The sequence below is a fragment of the Diachasmimorpha longicaudata genome, chromosome 2 (genome assembly GCF_034640455.1).
Source record: "Diachasmimorpha longicaudata isolate KC_UGA_2023 chromosome 2, iyDiaLong2, whole genome shotgun sequence".
Lineage (NCBI taxonomy): Eukaryota > Metazoa > Arthropoda > Insecta > Hymenoptera > Braconidae > Diachasmimorpha > Diachasmimorpha longicaudata.
Window position 1 is genome coordinate 12,070,033 of NC_087226.1, and position 21,741 is coordinate 12,091,773.

At 38.6% G+C, this 21,741-nt stretch overlaps 1 protein-coding gene across 4 annotated transcripts in view; it reads left to right on the forward strand.

Moving 5' to 3' along the window:
• Positions 1-21,741, forward strand: part of LOC135172751 (hemicentin-2) — a 114,985-nt gene that overhangs the window by 29,541 nt on the left and 63,703 nt on the right. For all 4 annotated transcript variants that reach the window (XM_064139082.1, XM_064139080.1, XM_064139079.1 and 1 more), the window contains exon 3: positions 6,489-6,527. In XM_064139082.1, the coding sequence (XP_063995152.1) occupies positions 6,489-6,527 (39 nt within the window). The remainder of the gene's footprint in view (positions 1-6,488; positions 6,528-21,741) is intronic.

Sequence of the window (21,741 nt, forward strand, 5' to 3'; positions counted from 1 at the left end):
TTGCTCTTCATGTATGATGAATCATTTGAATTGTCCTCTACTTCAATCAAAAACTCGTTATCACCTTTAAAATCGTCCCCGATGAAGTCTTAGATGTCATTGTGAATGAATGGAAGATGCATCTTTCGTAATTATTTAACCTCAATGACAGCATCAACTGGTAAATTGTGAATTGAAAAGTTTGGTGAGATCTCTGCCACCCCGATCTCTGGGTTAGATATCTGAGACAAGTTGATCCCAACTCCACTTAACTTTGTTCACTTACTCCAAAGGCCATCGTTGAAGTTCTTTGTGGTTTTGATGCCATTAAACTTGGCTCACTGGCGTGAGAAACTGGTGCCACCTCTATCACCATTGGACCATTGGACCCCTCACCTCTCCACTCCGCCTCCTCTCCTTCCCCCCCCTCACACACAGCCTGATGATAACCAAACGGGGTTTTGACGTAACTTGAGATAACGGAAACTTGCTTAGAGGTTGGAGGAAGAGACTGATATCACGGGGGTTGAAATAGCTGGAATGACGCCTGCACCGTATCTCTCGGGGTGTCTAGTCACCCTCGATTGCTTTTCATAAACGGGGACGAAATAATAATGACTCCAGATAAGTTGAAACTTGGTAGCAACGTCCGAAATTTCTGGTACATCTGTTTGAGCATTTTCAGCAGTGCTATTTATAGGTTGCACTGGGTGCATTGTATTCAGAAAATTGCGGGGAATATTTCCAGTCGTATTTATTTTAACAGTAAAACCTATTGTTCTCAAGATGTCATGATTTGCATCGAATTTCAACAATGGAATAAAAATGAAAAATTAAATGGATGAAGAGGGCCTCTGACTCTTCACATATTTAGTACGGTGTAAATATATTGACATGAATGATTGCGGATGAGTCGAGTTAATACCGGCTTGGCTGCTGCCTTCGTTGACATAATTTCGATAATCCCCAAGGAATTAATACCCTGCTGTCATGGGCAACGAGGGCTGACATTCACCTTCCCCCCTGGGATTTCTATTAAAATACAATATTCGATATCGTGTGGATTTTTTTTTTCAATCAACACCTCACTCGCATTCTGTCATATAACAAACGATTAATTTTTCTTCGGAGAATTATTTCACATTTATCATACGGTATAACATTAATTAAATTAACGATGATTTCTGATCCTATTCCACGGGGAACAATTGAAATCTTTCTTTGTATAGAGGAGAGAAATTTGTTCAGTGGCAATTACTAGTTAAATTAGGGAGGATAACATTTTTTTCCTCGTAATTGGGGCCACGTAATTTGTTATTTGTTTTTTCTCCTTTCAATTATTCTTCAGTACATCTGAAATCAAGATAGGGCACTTGAGATGCAATCGAATGACACCTATCCAGAAACCGGAGACCACAAGGGTGATGTCAGTGGTAGGAGACTAGAGAACCAAGGGACAATTTAATATTAACGCGCCACTTCGACCAGACGTTGATTACACGCCATTGTGCACAGCACCTTTGGTAATCTATACTCCGTTACGACGGTACCAGTGCGGTGATGTATACACAACCGTATATCAAGTGTGGCCCAAACACCACCGGAAGTCAATGGTTGTAGGAGTAGGGCCGGGAGGGGGAGGGGGGGGGGCATAGGTTGAGGGAGAGCTTGCACTAGGTTCCGGGCTTTTGGACTAGGTGAGTCACGCCACTGGGAGTTGTAGAGATGCGCCTCGGTGAACTCCTCGGGTCCCTCATCCTACGTATCACGTGTGTCTTACTGTTGGTGCAGTGATGTTCCGACACTGTTAATTATAGTTTTTTTTATGAGTTTCAAAAATATTTCGACACTGCTGGGTCCCATGAAGAACAGTGGCTCGGATATTAATTGGTGTACCACGTTATGCGGTATTTTGTGCAGAAAAAAAATGTTTGTAATAAAGAAATGTAAAAAAACTTCAAAACAATAAGGGAAAGATCTGGGGAATATTTCCCTTTATTTGAAGTTGTGCATTTCAACCGGAATTTTCAATTAAATAATTTTTAAACATAATTTATTTGTCTCAAAAGATTATGTTTGAAATTATTAAAATTATTTCGAACTAAAAGTGAGGAAATAAATATTCCTATGAATGATTAAATGGTTATGGAAAAATAGTATGAAAAAATGATTAAGGATTTTCAATTATAAAAAGAAATTGCGAAAAAATGAGCTATTATCCAACAATTTTTTCTCCCCTGGTTATTAAATTCTTGCCCAAAGGGAGGATTTGCATAGTTTCGAAAATTAATATAAGCCAGCTCATTGAGGGAACAATTTCAATTACCATATTGCCGAAGCCTCAGGCTCATCCTTTTCGTGCCCTTTTCTTAATTCATGGTGATTCAAATTACGATAAGATGGAGGGATTGAATAAAATTCAATACATGATTCTCATTGCACGTTGTACTTATTGTTGAACCGTCTACGGGTATAATAATGAAAGCTTTGGGAGAAATGAGAAGTCCACTCAAGAGAGAAGGAACTTTCATTCAATTACTCCACTATTCTTTTTTTCAAGAGAATTAATTTTCTGGGAGGTGGAATTTTCTTCATTGAATTGAATCCGGCTTTGTTGAATTTTCGTGATTCTCAAGGGGATTTTTGCAGGATCCGACAATGACAGAAATTTTTAGAATATCTCATTAATTAGTGGAGCAATTAATGCCAGAAAAATTTATTCGCTCGGTGATCTCTTATTCATCTCATATATTCAGAAGAATGTTTTGTAAAATTAAATGTACCATTTTATGTATTTTGTGAAAGACATTTTGAGAATTTAAATTTTTTAGAACCAATTTTTTGTGTGATATCCAAGATGTTTGTACAAGCTTTTACGTGACTTCGACCACAACAGTTTGATGTGTCGAACCCAAGAGAAAAGAAATTCTCCTCCGAATGTTCCTCCACTTTCAAAATTCATCCGAGTATTTCCCTGAGGCTTCACCGACAAAAAAAAATATTTCACCAAAGTATTGACATAAATCATACATTCCTGATAACCACAATTTTTGTTCTCAATGTGATAGATTGAAACGAAATTTCAACACAAATTCCTCGCAGTTTGTGCCCTCGATAGGGAAATATTCGATAATTTTGACGGTCTTGAGGTATTACAATTGAAAACTTAATTTATTATCGGAAATACAACATGATCATAACTACCCTCAAGAGTCTATGAAATTACGTAGCACATACACGTATAGCCGATCCCGTTCCCTCGGTATTCAATAATACGAGACAGCCTTTTGACTGAAGACATTTCCCCCATGTAATGGAGAATGAAAGGACGACTACGTGTATAGACATTAAACTGTTGGTACTAGAGCTGGACGAACTGATTAGCATTTGAAATTGAAGCGTTGCGGTCGTTGGGGTGGACCCTAACTGTACGTACGAAACGAGGTGGATCGAACGCATGAGATGACAAGGACAGTAACTCGAAGAGGGAAAGGGGAATTGGCCAGCGGTTAATTCAGGGTGGACGTAGTCTGCTCACTTGCTCCGCGAAACCCCTTTGTCCACTATCCCCGATTCTGGACATTCTGCAGCGTTGGTTAGCTGTATCCTCCAATAGGTTAGACATTTGCATTAATCGAGAGCCCGGACTTCAGCCCTCACCACTTTGCCTCTCTTGTTTCTCCAATTTTCCTGCATCGATATATATCCAATACAGGGTTTCGTATACATGTGAATCACTAACCATTTTGTATCACGTATGCTTACACATCCATACACACCATATTACCCCACTATTTGAGCAGTGCAGAGTGAGTGAAAACCCAGTGAGAAAAGGAAATTCTGTGATTGATTTAAGATTGAAAAAAAAAATTTAATCGAAAATTGCTAGATGGGTGAAATCTCATGACAATTTCCTGGGGAAACGGAAGGATTTTTCACTTTTTTTTTTCTGCTCGCGTTGACAGGATTTTCCGTTAACCGGTAAGTTTACTTAGGCGTCCCGGTCACTCGTCATTCGCTCGATTGCGCTGTTGACAGAGAAAGGGGATTCCCAGGGATGCAAACGATCGACGATCCAAATTTCCACTGCAATTTTCAGTAGTCAATATGGTAATTACTACTGTTTATCCAAAATATCAACACGAAATATTTACTGATAATTACGTATTGTAGGGAATTTTCACAAAAATTGTTGCAGACTACATTTGCAATTACTTAAATTCCACAGTAAATTTTCCATTTATTTATTTTTTCGATTGAATTATACGTTGCAACTGTCAATGGGAATACTCTCATTTAGGGAATAGCCAGGTCTGCCATCAATTTTCCAATATTGATACCCAATAAACATTCAACCAACATTAATACTGGGGTCTTACTAATCGAAATTTAAACCTCATGATTATTGACGTTCGCTGAAGTTTCGATATCACTGGATGCTTGTCCTGCAAGCCCATGTATTAATGATGCAGAGTGTACTGATATTACGGCCATCATACAATCACACACATTGCTCATTGACTCGTGTTATCGTATAATGTAGCCGACAGCTCTAATTAGAACATCATTGACGAACTGCTGCTTGTTATTGGCCCCCCCCCCGTGAAATTGAGATAGGGAGATTGTTGTTAAAAATACTTTACTCATCGTATGTCAGACGTAATTTCACTATTTCCGGGGGACTAGTTTACGCAGTCATGCGATGTTTTGAGGCGATTAGCCGATTATACAACATGCACGCGCAACTTGCTGAGCACAAGGGGGAGATATACAGTTAATTACATTTCCTCGTGTGATGCTTCAAGTCAGTTATCTTGGTGAGGATTAAGAGGGCGGAGGAGTTGAGGGGGAGGGGGGGGCGGTCCTTGAGTTAGCGAAAGTACGATGAAATCCGTTTAGATGAGGGACTAGAACAATTTTAGAATAAAAATATTTTAAACGTGTCGTTATGATTCAAAAAGTATTTATGTTACGACGATTTTTTGAAGATTTTCAAGAGGAAAAATAAAACGTAATTTTTAAATCCTTTTTTGCTAATTCTTATTGATTATCTTGTTGAACATTCATTGAGTGGTGTTGTGTTAATCTATTCTTGACTACTCCCGACCAGTCCATCATTAGTTGAGATTTTATTCATCTGTAAGTCATTCACAGCTCTAGTGATTGAAATATGGAGTTTGTCCTTCACTGGAGTTGAGAGTGAAAAATCGATAACTCGAGGAAAAAGTAGCATCCGGCTTTTAACTCGTTCCATGGTACTCACCGTTTATTTCGCAATTGGCCCTCCTTTCTCCCCGTGAACTTTTCCCGTTATGTTGGAAAAAGTTGGAACATTTTCGTCGCGGTTTCAACGCCTGTGTGTAACACGTTGTGCCTCCCCTAAAAAGAACTTGGTAGGCATGGTAACCCCTCGTCTGTAAGGCTTCCAGCTTCCTCCAAACATAATAATTTGACTGAAGAGGCTTCTTGAGCCTTACGTTTCGCATTATAACACCTCTTTATGCATTCAGGTGCCATTTTCGATGGGTTTTCACATTCTCATGGTGTTCAGGAAGAGATGAAATATTCAAAGATCATAAATTGAGAAAAATATATAAAATTAAGAACATGTCCTGGTGATTTTTATGAAAACTCTTCCAATTCATGTGTCTAGAGCAGAAATTTCATTTGAAAATGAGGTTTGTACTCCGGTATTTATGAAAATTTTTCTTTTAATCCGCATTGTCATAAAAAAAAATATCATACGTTGAATAGAAAAAAAAAAACACTTTTTACTATCACATATTTTATGGGATACATAACCTGAGGGACACAGCACGAGAGCTGGGATTTGACTTTTATGCAAATATCCCTCATACTCGGTACAATTTTTTATCGTGATAGATTCCACACCTAAAGAGCAAATCCTGTTCTATGGTGGAATGATATGTACAGCAGTGAATCCCCTCAAGATGGGTTTCATATTCCAAGTCATGCTCCAGGCGTCTCACGACGCTCTACCAATACGCGAATATATACGCCCGTTCAAAATTGAAGATGGGTGTCTTTGCCTCCGAGAATACGTACATTCCTCTCTATATGACTGCCAAATTATATTCTGTTCCTATGGATGTACGTGTCTTCAAGCGTGTATCGTATATTATGGAAATTGAAAATTTTTATCAATGTTTGCTGTTTGATTTTGTCGTAATTGTCGAGTGATGCGCAAAGAGAAATCTGTTCGTTATAAAAAATTTTCCATATGTTGATCATTCAGCAAATCAACATTAATAATTTTTCCTGTATTTATTTTATTTAATTTTTTCTTATGATTACACAGATGTTTGGACGAATGAATATATTTTCTAGGGGAAGAAATTAGTGTAATTGAAAGTCGTCAATAGTTTCATCAGTTGTCCTCTGGTTGTAAACTCCGCTAGTACAAAATTATTGACAGTCATCGTGCAATTTACAGTCGAGCACTGAAAAAAAACTAAATCGAGTAATTTTGCATTTTATTTTTGTTGCAGGTGTACGACAATATGGCTCAACGGATTCACCAAAAGGAGGTAAACATTTATCTCATAATTTATCCATGAAAACTCATTCAATTAAAACTCCGGTGGAAAATCCCCACGCATTCAATATTTTACAGTGACAAAATGCATATAAAATTATGACTATTTCGATTTAGTGAAGTCACAATTAACCAGGAATACTCTTGCATGTATGATTCACGAGTCATGTCGGTTTAAATTTTAAATTCATCAACGCCGAAAGCGTGTGTGAATATTCATAATCTCAGTGGAGTATTTTATGAAACGAATAATAGAGGTGAAAAGTGGTGAATGTCCACAGCAATTTCAAGTCCGCGGCAATGGAGCGATTGAATTATTGGCATTAATTGAAGAGAGTGATGAAACGCTTTCGATTCAGCAACTGGGGTAGAAGTGTTCATTTTTTTGACGTTATTTGTCTAAAAACTTTCAAAATTGAAGTGAAGTTCAATTTTCGAGGTATTCAAGTTTTCACGCTGAGGGAAATATTCAATAAAAAAAAATGACGTATTGTTCTGAATATTTCCAGAGAGAAATATTAGTAGTAATACCACTAGTGGTCTAAAATTATAAGATATTTCAAGCACCAGAATTTCAATGGATCGAATGAGGGTTTTCGCATAACGAATGATTTTTTAATTTAATTATTTCATGAAAATATATATAGCGCAGGGAAATGTACGAAGACAATTGGAAAAAATGCAAAATTTTACAGTGACATCGCTAGACGTAAAAATTTATGAAGCAAGAATTTCAATGTAAAATTTCTACCCGCGAATTAACCCCCCCTAGAACTTTCACCTACTCAGATTTATTTACCTTTCGAATTTCGGTGGTGTCAACGGAAGACCCACGAAACCATGTAAATTCTGCTAACGCATTTATCTTAACCCCAACCCAACGACACTTGCGTTTGCTTTTAAACTTTATTACATAAAAGCTCGTGTATTTTCTCGGCAAACTTTCTTTGACATAAATCTCCCTGCCGACAGCTTCAATTTTTCATCCTCAAACAATCAACGCCGTCATTAGCTGGAAAAACATCAGAACTCAGTGAAAGTGAATTGCACAACCAGCATCCGAAATACAAATGAAAACATACAAACCCAATTTACTGTGCACTAACAATTGCAAAAAAAAAAAAATAAAGAAAAAAAAAAGATGCAAAACCGTTAGCCCCGGAAAAATGGACATTCACCGAGTTTTTTTCTCTACTTTCATACTGTACCAGAGCATTCATTTTATCTCCCCTCTATACGTGAATTCCAATCCAGCTCTATTTATGCGTATGTCCGTAGCGTTTCGTTGTTCCAATGAAGCTTCTCGTCGAGTACTTCTACCACGCCTCTCTCCCACGCCATTTTCTACTCCCCTGAAATTTATTATTCCAAACTTTTCAACGACTCGTAACAGGAATTTGCATATATACTTTTTTTTATTTGTGTTTTGTGCACTTGCCTTTTCGTTTTTTTTTTCTTTCATTCTTTTTCTTCGTTTATATATATGTACATATATATATATATCGCTTTTTTTTTTATTTCAACTTGTTCGTTTTTATATTGTCCGGCTCGGCTGGCTTGAACTCAATGTTATGGGTGATGGATCCCGGGGACTGGGAAGGGTTGCTATGGTGGATCCATACGCCAGGAATGCTGGAGTTGAGGGGGCTAGGGGTGTAGGGGAAGTGAGATGAGGTGGTGCTTATGGAGAATAGAACGGATGCGAGAGGCCAAATGGAAATCGACTGGTGCAGACTGAAATGGCAAAACCACGAGAGAAGCGCGATTTCGAAAACTCGAAAACTCTCTGTGTCTCACCTCAACAATTCCATTCCCACACATTTGCTGTTCATCCCCGCTACCTCCCCCCCCCCCTCCCCCCTGGTACCACCACATCCCTTCTACCCACGTTGGCTGGACACTGGCAGTTACAACGTTTCAAAAACAATTATTTTACCGCAGAATCGTTTTACCAAGCACCAACGCGCTTTTCGGGATGGATATCGCATCTCCAGTTAATCCCAGACGTACTCTCACTCGTTGTATTCTGGGAATTGATGCGGTTACTCTGTTGAATTACGAACAGGCTCGGTAAACGATATTTCCTTTTTTTTTTCTGGATTTTTTGTTTAACAGAAAACCCCCACAAAGGCAGTATTTAACGATGATTTCGCTCGAGAGTTATCATATCACTCTCTCTATTGTGTACGAACATTTTTTCATGAATGAGCAATGGATTATATTCATTTTACTTCGTTTATCCTTTTAGTTGTCTGTTGAAATAGAAAAACGATAATTGAAGTCGTGTTGATATATATATTTTTTTTATTTATCTGCCTGAAAATTGTGAGTGTCCAATTTGCGTGAAAATATTTAAAGAACGAATGTGAAACGAGGAGTAATATTGGAATGTTTTATACTCGATGAGATCATGAAAGTGGAATTCGAATTGTTCAACTAGTGAGGTAGATTTTTTAGTTTTATTGCAGGCGGTAGAAATTTTCATCATGTCCAAATATTATTCTGCGATATATCCGCCCATTTGTCCTTTATTTACTTAACACTTACGCGCTATATAATTTTAGAATTTCAACTGGAACAAACTATTTAAAGAAACAATACGTTAATTCGGTTCAGGGCGTCGGTAATTATGAAATGAAAAATTTCAGGGAGAATTTTATCTCTAAAACCATCGGATAATTGTATCGAATGGTTCTCATCGTGTAAAAACTGGACATTTCCGTCTCTGTTGTCTCCCCATTTTTCGTACGACCAAAATCGAAGACAAATTGAAAAGAATGATAACATCGACCTGAGGTTATCATTGGAGGGCTTCAACTAAAGCCAACAATAATTGGCCACCTCCTGCGTATTTTACGTGTCTCCATCCCCAACGCTTTCAAAGAGCTCTGATATAATCTCACTTCCATCCCCATCGTCAACGACAGACTTTCACAAATACATGGCTCTCGTTTTCTCGGTTATCATAATTAAAGGCCATCGTCTCTCGGGAATCCGAAAATAAATTAATTGTATTTAATTGGCACAGTGTCCTTTGAGTGAGGTAGTTTAAAAAGCCAAAGAGAAATAATATTTTTGACTACATGATGTGGAAATGCCAAAGTATTTGGTGTTCCTTTGCCAAGATACGTTCTCCCATTTGTTGTGCCGAACAAAAGAAAAATGAAAAGACCGTAAAACACCGAGGGTTTCATTTTTTTCTCATGATTGGTACGTGTATAGAGCCACGCCTGGGGATAAAAATTCAGTGGGCGTCGAGGCGTTGACAATATCTTCTGACGGAGGTATATGAATGGAGAATACCATTTGTAGGTGAGAGGATGAGAGAGAGTGAGTGTGACGAAGGGAGAAAAAGTGGTGACGCCGAGTGAAATGGTACAGGGCTCCGAAGTCGTACATCACCGTGAGCCTCGATATAATAATCAAAGGAGCTGAAAAGAAATTTATACAGAAGAAATAACGAGTGTGTTCAACTCCTCGTCTCACTGATGAAGGAAAAATTATAGTTTCCCCTCATCGGGGGGTAGGGAGACCATCAAAAGTGATGCAGCTTGGGGTGTAGACTGACAGGTGGATTAATGTATCATTGAGTCAGCAAAAAATTTTTGCCTCCTGAATATCTTGCAGGGGTCGTCAGAAAAATCAGTTCAATATCTTCGGAACAGCTCCCTCGGTGGCTAGAGAATTTATTTGGAGGATTTTCGAAAAAGGGTTGTTGTTCAGAAATATTTTTGTAATAGGGTTTTTTAAGAATATTTTTCAGTGTAAAATTTCCAACGTCTCTCGACGACTCTTGTGAAGATTTCTGGAAAATTTTTATGGCTTGAAAGTTATCAAGCGTACAATATCTCACACCGAGCAAGACACATTTTACGCTGAGATATTTTATATTCATTCGAAGGATGAGAGTAATTTGTTAATGTCAAGAAAACGAGTTGTCAAATCAATTTAGGTGGTTTTTTCAGTGAAGTGTTTTATAATTCAGGTTGAGAAAGGATTGCATAGATTATTTGAATTTTGCGTCTCACGAAATACCGCCTTTCCTAGTAAAAATATTGTCATCTGAAAATTTGAAAACTCAGTTTGAAAATTCAGTTACTACCGTAGTTTAATGAGAAACATGTTCGGATACTGTGTGCTGATTTGAATATGCTTTGCATCAGACATCTGAGCTTCTGTTTAAAAAAAAACCATTTAAAAAAACCTCAAAAAACCACCAAAAATTGACGGACTACTCATTGTGAAATATCACTGGAGTGAAAAGCCAGACCCAGATATTGTTTCATGGAGAAATATTTTTAATGCAGCTGGCTTGTATGTTTGCACTGTCCACTGACTGTAAATCATTGGGAGCTGTTACGTTTATTTTATCCACGAGTGAAGCGAAAACCCAATGCCACGAAAATCACGACTGACCACGCTGGACTGGACAATACATATACGGGTGGTGGCTATAACGAGAGTTGTTTAGAGTGTAGGCCCAGTAATTACTGAAATTACTATGAAATTGCGGGGGATGACCACCGACGGGCTGTTTCACCCATGATAATCCAACCCCGAATGTTTTTGTTGATGAAGAGGTTAAAGAGGTTGCATTCGCGTTAATGATGATTAGTTGAGTACGCACATGATTTTACTACATTTTCTCTTTTTTTTTTGACAAAAAAATACGTTCATGAAGATCCGTAAGAAAAAAGTGGAAATGAAAGTTGCTTCACAATTACTCGTCCCGTTTGGTCATTTTTCCTCAACTTTTTCTTCTGTGCATTGCGTCTGTTAGGAAAAAAATGAGCACTAGGGGATTCTGTACCAGAAGATATCTGATCGGGGGATCAATGCGAGATAAAATAATGATCCATCATTTGGGGATATCCTGGTAGATTATTCGATAGATTCAGTACCACTGGAATATTCGTGTGGGACAGTTCTTGGGGTAGAGTATTATCGGTGAGATATTCGTCTTGAGAAATGGCTATCAGACACGATAAGAGAATGGAGAGACTTCCCAGTGGGAATACACTCATGGCATTGCAATATCATTGAAAAGAATGAAATTTTGAATTTCAGTTACCTTCCACAGAAACGTAAATCAGTAATTTTTATTTCTATCAAGATGAAATTTTTATAGTTCTCTTGAATTGTCTTAAAAAATTAGGAACCGATAACAAAACGATAGAATAATTTTAACAAAAAAATTCCCTTCATTCCCGAGAACATTATTCCATTAATCCCAAAACGAATCAATGATGAAAACAAATCCCTTCACAAAAGAATAATTTTTTTTTTCTCCTACTCAACCAGTATTTGAACAGAAGCTCTCTCCCTGCCCTTCCGTTGAATTAATCTCCTATCCGTCCTACCCACTCTTTGAAGATTTAAAAACACTCCCCACTCGATGATAAAGGTTCGCCCCTTTTCTCTTCCCAAGAAACATCCGTATGTGTTCTCTCTCCCCTCCTCTCAATCTCTTATCTCAAATATTTAGTATAGCTTAACCACTTGTGAGGACCCCCATTTTATTAGTGTTGATCATTCTCACCATCGGCGCAACTGCCCCTCCCGACGTTTGCCTCGTGGACAAAATATTGATTCGGTGTTCTCCGCGACTGATGGCACCAACACCCGGAAAAAGAATAGCGGAAGGATACGAGGGGGTGCAAACGATTCTCTGCATCAGTTATCAGTGTGATACATCGATGGGAAAACAAATGTCACGTACGAGTTTGGCTCAATTTGTCGCACTCGCAACCTGATTTGAGATGAGTAGAGGAGATTGAAACGAAAAATATGACAATCCAAGTGGATTAACTGTCGAATGAATTTCAATTTCACCCGGAATAACTGGGGTGCATACACATAAAATCATGTTACATCGAAAATAGCCAATTTCACCGCATAGATTCCAAACTTTTCGTGCAATTTTTTTTCTCTCTCTCTTTCTCTCTTCCCCTCTGCCATCATTGGTTGCATATGCGGAAGGGATTTAATGCTTTCCAGCACGATTGAGTTTTCAACTTTATTATAACATTGTTCACGCTTGAATTTATGATTGATGGCTCGGCGTATCTCCACCTACAATAGGCTTTAAGAGTAATTGACCTATTTTCAAAAAAGTCAATTCGCTCGGCGAGTTCCAACAGTTTTATCGTGATTGTTTTGGCATTCGAGGGTTAAAAAAACTTTGACTAAAAAGTTCGAAAGGAAAAAATACAAGTGACAGTACGGCAATCATTTTTTCAAAATAAATTAACAATACAATTATTTTCCACATAATTTCCATCTGTCGGGTAGACTTCGTTATTTATTTCACTTGTGTGAAACTAATTTGGCTCAATTTTTAGGCTCTTGAGATCCCCTTTTACCGATAACCTGTCAATAAAATGTCGAGGGAAAAGTTTCATTTACAAGTACTTGACTGAGTTTGAATGAAGACAAAACTTTAAAACAAGAGTAAACCTGCGATTGAATTCAGTTGAAGAATCATATTTAGAGGAAAAAAAAATCCTCAGCGGTCAGTTAATGTTAAGTGTTAATATTTATTCTCAAGATAATAAAGTCAATAAATTTTGTAGTCTCGCTCTCATCATGATTCCCTTTTTATGTGGGATAACATTTTTAAAGTCGCCTACAATTGTAAAACTCGGGACAAAAATGTAAAAGAGTTAACAGCGCCAGTCTTTTCCTCATGATTTTATTTTTCACGCTTACGTGAACGCATTTTCTCTGGACATGTTCTTTTATGTGAAATATTTTTTTCCACAAAATCTCGTGTTTCACGTTACAAAGAACTCGTCATAAAATAAAAATGACATTGTGCACTAGTAGAAATGAGAGAGTTGTACATAAAAATTCGCGTCTGTTTTTCAAAATAACTCGTAATGGAAAAATTAGGTTAATTGGATCTTTATTACCATAAAATTTCAGTAGGAAATCGATGTAGCTCATTCTCAATGTTGACATTTCTTCCATTTCAAGTATTCCCACAATGAAATGATACAATAATCAAAATAATATTTAATTACTGATTTACGGTGAATAAATATTTCCATTTATTTTCAAAATACACCCGCTAAATCTGAACAGTTCTAACTGGTAAAGAAAAAAATCAATTTCCCATACAAGACCAAATACTCAGACGGAGAGAAAAGTCTGAGGAAAATTCTCGCACTCTTATGGAAAAGGCGGCATAAATTGGGGGCCAGAGAGAGACTGCAGTGCTGGCACTGGCAATTTTATCGGATTAAAGAAATTTTACTTTAATAGCATTAGATTTTTCCACAACCGAGAAATTGAGATTTTTCCCAGAACTGGAATTTTCATAGAAAAACAAAAAAAAATTCTGCCCATGTAGAATTGAAATAACCATTGCCTAATTATCATCGAATCCGCGTATTCATTCACCGGCCAATAGGAAGAGAATAGTTCAAAGGAAAACGCAAATACTGGCCTGAATTGAAATGGATCTCCACTGAGGCATCTAGTTTACCCGTTTCAATCGATGTCACTGGATTAAGAGGAGATTAAATCCCCGAAAAGGGGATGAGTTTTTGCTAGGTCAGAGCCCCTGAAACAACAGTGTCTTTACTCCATCGAGGATCCAGTGCTGTCGTATTCCAGTGCAAGAGGGGTGAATGAGGAAGAGAAAAAAAAAAATACTGAGAATGAACGATGAGAATGTGTACTCGACTTTGACGTTGGGGTCACGAGGTTTTCATCCACAGTCTCGTGTTTCCTGAAGGAACTGGTGTGCAGTATGAACCATCAAATGAAAGAGAACGATGAAAGAAGCGAGGCTTGGTGCGTCTTTTGTTGCAACTACGGGTAGTTTGATCTTTTCTTCACTTTTCCTCAGGGCGCAATCAATAATGCACCGTTGGAGTGCAGTGGGCTTCAATGATGTGGAAGACTAAAAGTGAAGAGAAAAAAAAAATTAAAAAATAATGTGAAAGGATGCGAATAAATGGGAACAACGCAGTGTGAAGAGGTTGCCAATCTCATCCCCGAGTGAGTGAAATAAAAATTCTCCATTTCTCAAGAAAAATGCAAAACCCCTTCTCCCGATGTTGAACGAGGGCGGGGGGGGGGGGGGGTGACTGGTGTAAACCTAAACGATACGAGTAAAGAGAGTCAAACGACGTGTAACATCGAGGCCTCTTTCACCGTAGGTATGGGCCAATATTCCAGAAGGTTAGATAGGCATGAGAAGGCTCATTGGTCTGGAAAAGTCGTCTTCCTGGAACAAAAGCATTCTCTGGGTTAACTCGAGTGAATACATCCATATTCCCGTTACGTTTGTACTCAAGTTTCTCCCCAATGATTTATGGGAATTTTATATTTTATTTAAGTATGTGAAAATACTCACGTGGTATCACATGAGGGTATGAGTACTTCGTTTATGTCAATATGTTACATACCAGTGTCTACTTCAGAATACAAAAGAGAGCTTTCTAGAGTACGTGTCTACCATCCACGGCATTTTGTCACGCAATTTATCATGAAAAATTCAGGGAAAATTTTTGATCCGTGATATCTACTGCTGACTAAAAAATGGAAATTAATATTTAGCACTATTCATTGAGTTTAACCTTTGACACAAGAGTCCAGAGTAAGTGGATTTCAGTAAGCTGACTTTGTACCCAACTCTCGTACGTGTGGGTATCCTTAGAAATCCCCCTTGCCAACTAATTTTCGATATATTCATCTCTATTTGAGACGAAAAGGGGGCGACGCGTGCATGTGTGGAATGTTTAGGAAGCACGCCATCTTCAAAGTTGCTCTGGTAAGTCTCGAACAAACCCAAAAGTTGGGGGGATAGGTGACTTGATCCCCTGATGTATGTCCTGGAGACATTTCTCAACTCTTTTTCACTCATTCCCGTAGTTTTTCCAACTAGTGAGGAGAAAAAAAGGCAAAAGAAAATGTAGAAAAGTCGGAATATCGATGGAAATAACACAAAGGTAGGAAAGTTTTTCCATGTGTCTGAGAAGGGGATGAGTTTCGTTCGGCTTTACGGAAGTAGGAAACAAACGTGAGGGGATATACAGAAGAGGTGAATGGTGCTCCCCCTCACCACCTACCAACCCCCCCCCCCCAAATACCGACAGCATATCTCCCAAGTGACGTTGAATGCCCGAAGGGTGGTGAGGAATACGCCTGGAAAATCCTCCCCCGGAAGCATGGTCACACATATGAATTCACCTTACCAACGCCAGGGGTGGATGTGTATAGCTTTAAAATGATGCGTCTAGATGGATAAAAGAGGAGAAAAGGTACAAAGGGATGGCAAAGGTCGCTGGTCTACTCGTTGCATACATATTTTATGGAGCAATCACCACGTACCCTTATCTTCAGTTTGTTCAGCACTCGCGACAAGTCCAACTTGTATCCCTCCGTCGCCATCTCCACTCCTCCGCTGTCATCCAATCCCTTCACGGCGTTTACCTGATGCCTCATTAAAGAAAATAAGCTACAGCAAACTTACTCTGTACCTACACCATTAATGGACACAGAAAAAAAAAAATTTGAAATTGTCTAGTTCTTTTCATCGTTACATTCTCATCTTTATGCTTCAGCAACTGTCGGTCTCTCGTTTCATTATCGTTGACGATTTTCCGGGGGAATGAGAATTTGGATTGAGTTCTGGATGGTTTTCTTATGATGCATCATTCCGGCAACTGGGGTTTACGAGTGAATATACAACTATAAACTTTCAGGGGTAATTCGATGCTTCGAGCCAGTGAAGTTTTGCACTTTCACCGGGTGATGGGTGTACGCGTAATTTACTAGTTTTATTGTTTTTATAGTGTGGGGAAGAGAGATTCATTTGTCATATTGTGTGAAACAAAAAAATTTGAATTGTTACTCGAGTTTTTCGCTTTTGCTGCTTTCAAAGGGTTTTTTTGTTTCAACGGTTATTCAATATAAGTACATACATAAATTGAATAATTATAAATCATCTATTCAATAGGATATTATTTATTCAATGCAATACCATAGCTATTTTCTGCTCGTTATTGCAAATCTTGTGAAACACAAAAATGGCGTCAACGCCGTGGCAGATGGAGAATTTTCTCCCCATAATGTTTGACCCTCGTGACATTTCTTTTTCCACTTTCTTCCGAGATAGTAACAAATGTCATAAACATGTCAAAGAGGAGATTTTGTCTCGACACAAATTACGGAGGCCAGCCCCTGGCGACAGGTATAGAGGGGAGTGTTATTTTTCCCCGCTATTTCATCCCTCTATCTCATGACTATTAATCATGTGTGACCATATGGACTTCACGTTTGTTTTCTGGTTTCTTGAAATGGACAGCTCTTAGGAACGGGAGCTTTTATTCACCGCTTTCAAAATTTTTCCTACCTATAACGATTCTACATTCTAGCAATGATAAGTCTAATCAAATATTCAAAAATTAGTTCACGTTAACGATATTGTATTTTTCAAATAGTTCAGACCACGAATTTCAGTATCGAGAAGAGGTTTAGACTGGAGTAAGATGTTTGAAGTGTTGATGTCGAGTGTCGGTCGAGTATCTTGTTTAGAGGTTTGACGCGTCACGAAACATTGCGGCTGGTTTGGTCCATGAAAAGGCTCTTTCTTAAGAGCCCTCGAGTCTCTGACTCCATCATTTGTCGGTGAAAGCCCGCATATGTTCTTCACTCAAATATTTCACTTTATTTACACGTCAAGCGGAAAACATAAGTCAGAAATAAAATTAATTATGCCGAAAAAAATTAAAACACCCCTCAGTGAGATGCATTTCCATCATATCATCGCTGTCATATATTCGTTGCCCCTGTCCGTTTTCCTGCGCACCTAGTTTTCATAAGGAGAGTTCAAATTAGCAGTGTATACAACTCCCAATTCACCACGTTTTCTACCCCAACAAAAAAAAAAGAAGCCCCATTCGCGAAAAGAAAAAGGAAAAAAAAAAAGTAAAAGCTCTGCAACTAGTAATTGTCATTCCGCAGAATCTCTCAATTCCCGCTGAAAGTGTAGAAACTCTCGGATTCTCAAGTAGTCCAATAGTAGCCCCCTCTTTGAACCTCTTTTCTCCACCCCATCCCCCTTTCCTCACCTAGTTGAAAATCTTTACCGTTTACCAGAGTCGGTGGCGCCCAGTGGAAAAATAAGAAACGTTTGGAAAGAGGGTAACAGAGAAAAGAATGTAAAATTCATGGAAAAGAGTCGTATGTGGTGGGTCCTGCAACCCCTCAGTAATCGAGGCACTGAATGCGGGAATTAAAACGCAATTTTCAGCACAAAGAGGACAGTTTACGCCAACCACTACTTTACCAACTCTCAAGTCCCTTCGTTTTCTCCCCCTTGTAATGCAGCGCCACTCCACTTTTCACTCTTCCCCTCCTATTTTTTTTTTTCTCTTTGAATTCCTACCTTCCCTCATGCCCCATCCCTGCAACAGTCGTATGATAACCAGAACGGTGGCCATAAGGTGGAGCAAGAGAATCGCGAACAACATCACTATCTTCACAATCCCTCCTCCTCCCCCCCCCCCACCGAGAGTCCCTCTGGCGTCTGCTTAATGAAGACTCCTCCACTTCCCATTGTCCTATTCCCTTTATTTCACTACCTCCGCAGCAATATGCGTTTATAGTTATGCCGCAACCACAATTGAGGTTCACTCTTTTTCCATTTATTGACACTAAAATTTGCATGGGATGCGTTTATTAAAAACACTCGTCCCACTGCGATGATTTTTTTGTGTCCCCTCTGTGGCCTCATATTTTCTCTGCCTTTTATATGTATTTCTATTATTTTTTTTTTGAATATTGTGGTATCAAAGAGCTTCTGATCCATTTATGTTTTTTAACCATTGATGTTATAAAAGTTTTATCGATGCCTTCCGGGTATTTGCGGAGCGGCTAGAGAGCCTGAAGTCTTTTACTGCATTTTTTTTTCACCTATTTTTGTTCAGGAGACAAGAGTTTGTACAAAGTTAAAGGCAATCGATCAGTCATTCTGATGGATATTGGAATTTTTTGTGCCGGGGGAATAACTTCATTTGGAAGGGAGTTGCAGGGAAAACGGGCGTTATGATTATTTTGGGGAACTGCAAAGTTGAATTGTAGTATTTGATGTTTTGAAAATTTGACAAATACAGGAAATAATTTCTTCGAATTTTTCATCTATTGAGAAGTTAATTGAAGATGATGTTCCACTTTGATCTCTCTACCTTTTTTTCTGGTTAATTTCTTGTGAATTTTCCTTCCCGTCTACATTCAATGACCCAGATGAGAATTAATATGCAAATTCTTTAAAATTGTTTGAAACTCCCGAGCGAAATTAATATGTGAAAAAAGTATCCGATAATCTAGTGGCTTTTTGAATGAAAAGGTCTATTCAGAATTTGATGGAGAATGTGTATCATCAGATTGGCCGTTTTATCAAAGCCGACGGAGTCATCCGTTGCTATGGAAATACCCTACACGTTCACGCTCAACCAATCATTAGATTAAGAAATTGGTCTTTGAAAGAACGGTGGAGCTTCTTCTCTTTTTACCCCCTTTTATTCGAGGGAAATTGTGGTCCCCCTTGGCTACCTTGGTATCTTAAGTAGTGCGAGAGCTAGGGGGGGTGCTGGGGTAAAGAGATGGCAAGGGGGTGGAGAGCAGTACGACGCTATTCAAATCCTCGTAAACACATCGAATCAAAGAGCATTCAACGGATCGTGTAATGCGAAATTAAAGGGAGTCGAGGAGAGACGACGGAGATTGAGTGAATATCTCATTAAGAGAGATAAAAATATGGTGATTCCTAGAGGCGATTAAAGTGAAATCTCGAGGGTAAATCGATGTTTTATTATTTTTTTTTTCATCATTCTCAACGGAATTGAGTGATCTCAATGGCAACAATTTTCTCTGTTCCCTGTGAATAGTAAAATGAATAAAATAGAAGATGAATTGCCTCCATGAAATTCGCCAACAGAAATAAAAATTCTCCCCATTTTGTTACCCATGGAGAATGTAACTCAATTTCTTTTTCTTGAATTTTCTCTCAACTTCATCTCCGCAATAGTCACTGGTATTATAATTTTATGACAATTTTTTTTTTACATTCACGGTTGAAGTATTTAGACTTGAGTCTAGCTGAAAATGATGACATTCGAAGGAAACGACTGGTCTGGCAGATGGCCATTCTCGTACAGGATAATTAGTTTCCGCCAACCCAACCAGACGAAAATTGTCCCCCTGATAGTAGTCACGTTGGCTTCTCCCCTGGTGAAAAAGCCTGGATCGAAGACCGAATGACAAAAGGGAGAGGAAAGTCATAGTCATAGAGTTGAAGGCTTATGGATAAAAAAATTCTCATCCCTCTTTTTCTTATATATTTTTGTCTTTTTAAAATACACCACTTGAAAATTCTAAACACGTACATGCAAGTTTTGCAAGATAAGACGGTTGATCCGTTGGATCCAAGGGGCAGGTACGAGACGAAAATATGAGAACGGCCACTGGGCGTGTACGAATCGCGATAACGGAATTTATGTCGTATTGGGATTTATACGTGAAACTCTATCTGACACGTGTGACATTACTGCACTTTTCCTTGGACTTTTGATGATAAGTGGGGAAAGGGATTTTTTAATGAAATCGAAGACATCAATAGAAAGGTTCATAATCGTCGATAGAATACGTGAAAACAGTAGTAAAAGCTGATATGCTATGGTGGATGTGCTAATTGTTCTGGTAATTAGTAAATATAATGACAGGAAAATTGAGTTGGAGAAGAAAAAATAATTTATTTAAATCCAACTATTTTCCTGGTTGTTCTTGCAAAATGTCTCAAACGTTCCCAATCATAATCGTCTCCCAAAAATACTGATAACGGTATATTGAGGATAAAACACGTGAAATGAAATTCTCGTTGATGGCGACGAAGAGCTGGAGATAAAGAGGGAAAATTCCCCGGTGAAAATTTACGAGCTGCCATTTGACATAAGAATGAGCCTCACCCGGGCTTTTACTCGCATACGACGAAACTTTTTCCCCTCTCCGCTTACTGACAATCGTTTATTTTTTACAAGTCTGAAAATTTCCATATCGATCCCCAAGAATATCTCCCCATTTCTCACTCGCCATTCAAGTGTCTCTCGCAGGAGAAACGAATGGTGTGGCAGACTGGACGGAAAATTCACCAACTTACGATATTTGAAACGGCGATTGGTTCGGTAACGTCTCGAATAAATGGAGAAGGGGTAGAGGTTAGTATTGGTAGACGCATTCCAACGATAAGCTTATCGCCTTTATAACTTGAACTACTTTTCATAGTTTGGAAAATTCACAGTGCACAGTTATTCGTGGAAAAGTGGGCGTCTCGACGGTTAGGGATATTCAACAGTCTAGTGGGCTAATTGTAATAGCTATTCCAGACGGAGAGAAATTTTTGACAACAATTACGGGCGTTATGACTCATCGCTATCTCACTTTCATTCCAAAACTCAGTAAAAATTATTATGATGATTAATTTTTATTATCGTCATGTTAATTAGAAGTTTCGTTATTTTTAACAAATATTTTTCTCCTGAAAGCATTTCAATTCTTGAATTATTTTTCATTCTCCAATTTTTTCTCTATCGTCGGAATTATTTTTCACTACCTTTCTCTGTACCGAAACGTACAAAATTTCACCAACGATGCTGGGTAAGCCTCGGGGGGCCACTTTCTGACCAAACTGATTCACCCAGCGAGCGTTCCTCTCCACTCGCTCTAACGACATCGTTGCAATTAAACAGCGAAACGATGCGATGCCCCTCGGCTCTTCTGCACAGTTGAGTCAATTTATTTTCTCCGTGTACACGTTCGATGGAAAAAAAATCTATGTCAATAATTCGGTGATTTGAGCCATTTTCACCAGGACCAAAAAAGCTTTCAGCTACAACATTTTTATCGTGTTATGGCCTGGAAGACGAGCGGGAAAACATTATTTGATTCTTGGTCATTAAAATTGAATGATCGAACAAACTCACCTGCAGACGCTCGGTCCGTGTAATCAGGTCAGCAAAGTTGCTGGACACGTGAGGTTAGGGTGGAAAGGGGTAGGGGGAAGGGTTTGGACCAACATGCCCAAGTGCATGGAACGTAGGGAATGCTCTCTCGGTGGATGGTGTAGCCTGCACGCACGCCAAAGTTCAACCATGGGATTGTTAGCGGACATTCAGAACTTCTCACTCGTGGGTATTGCT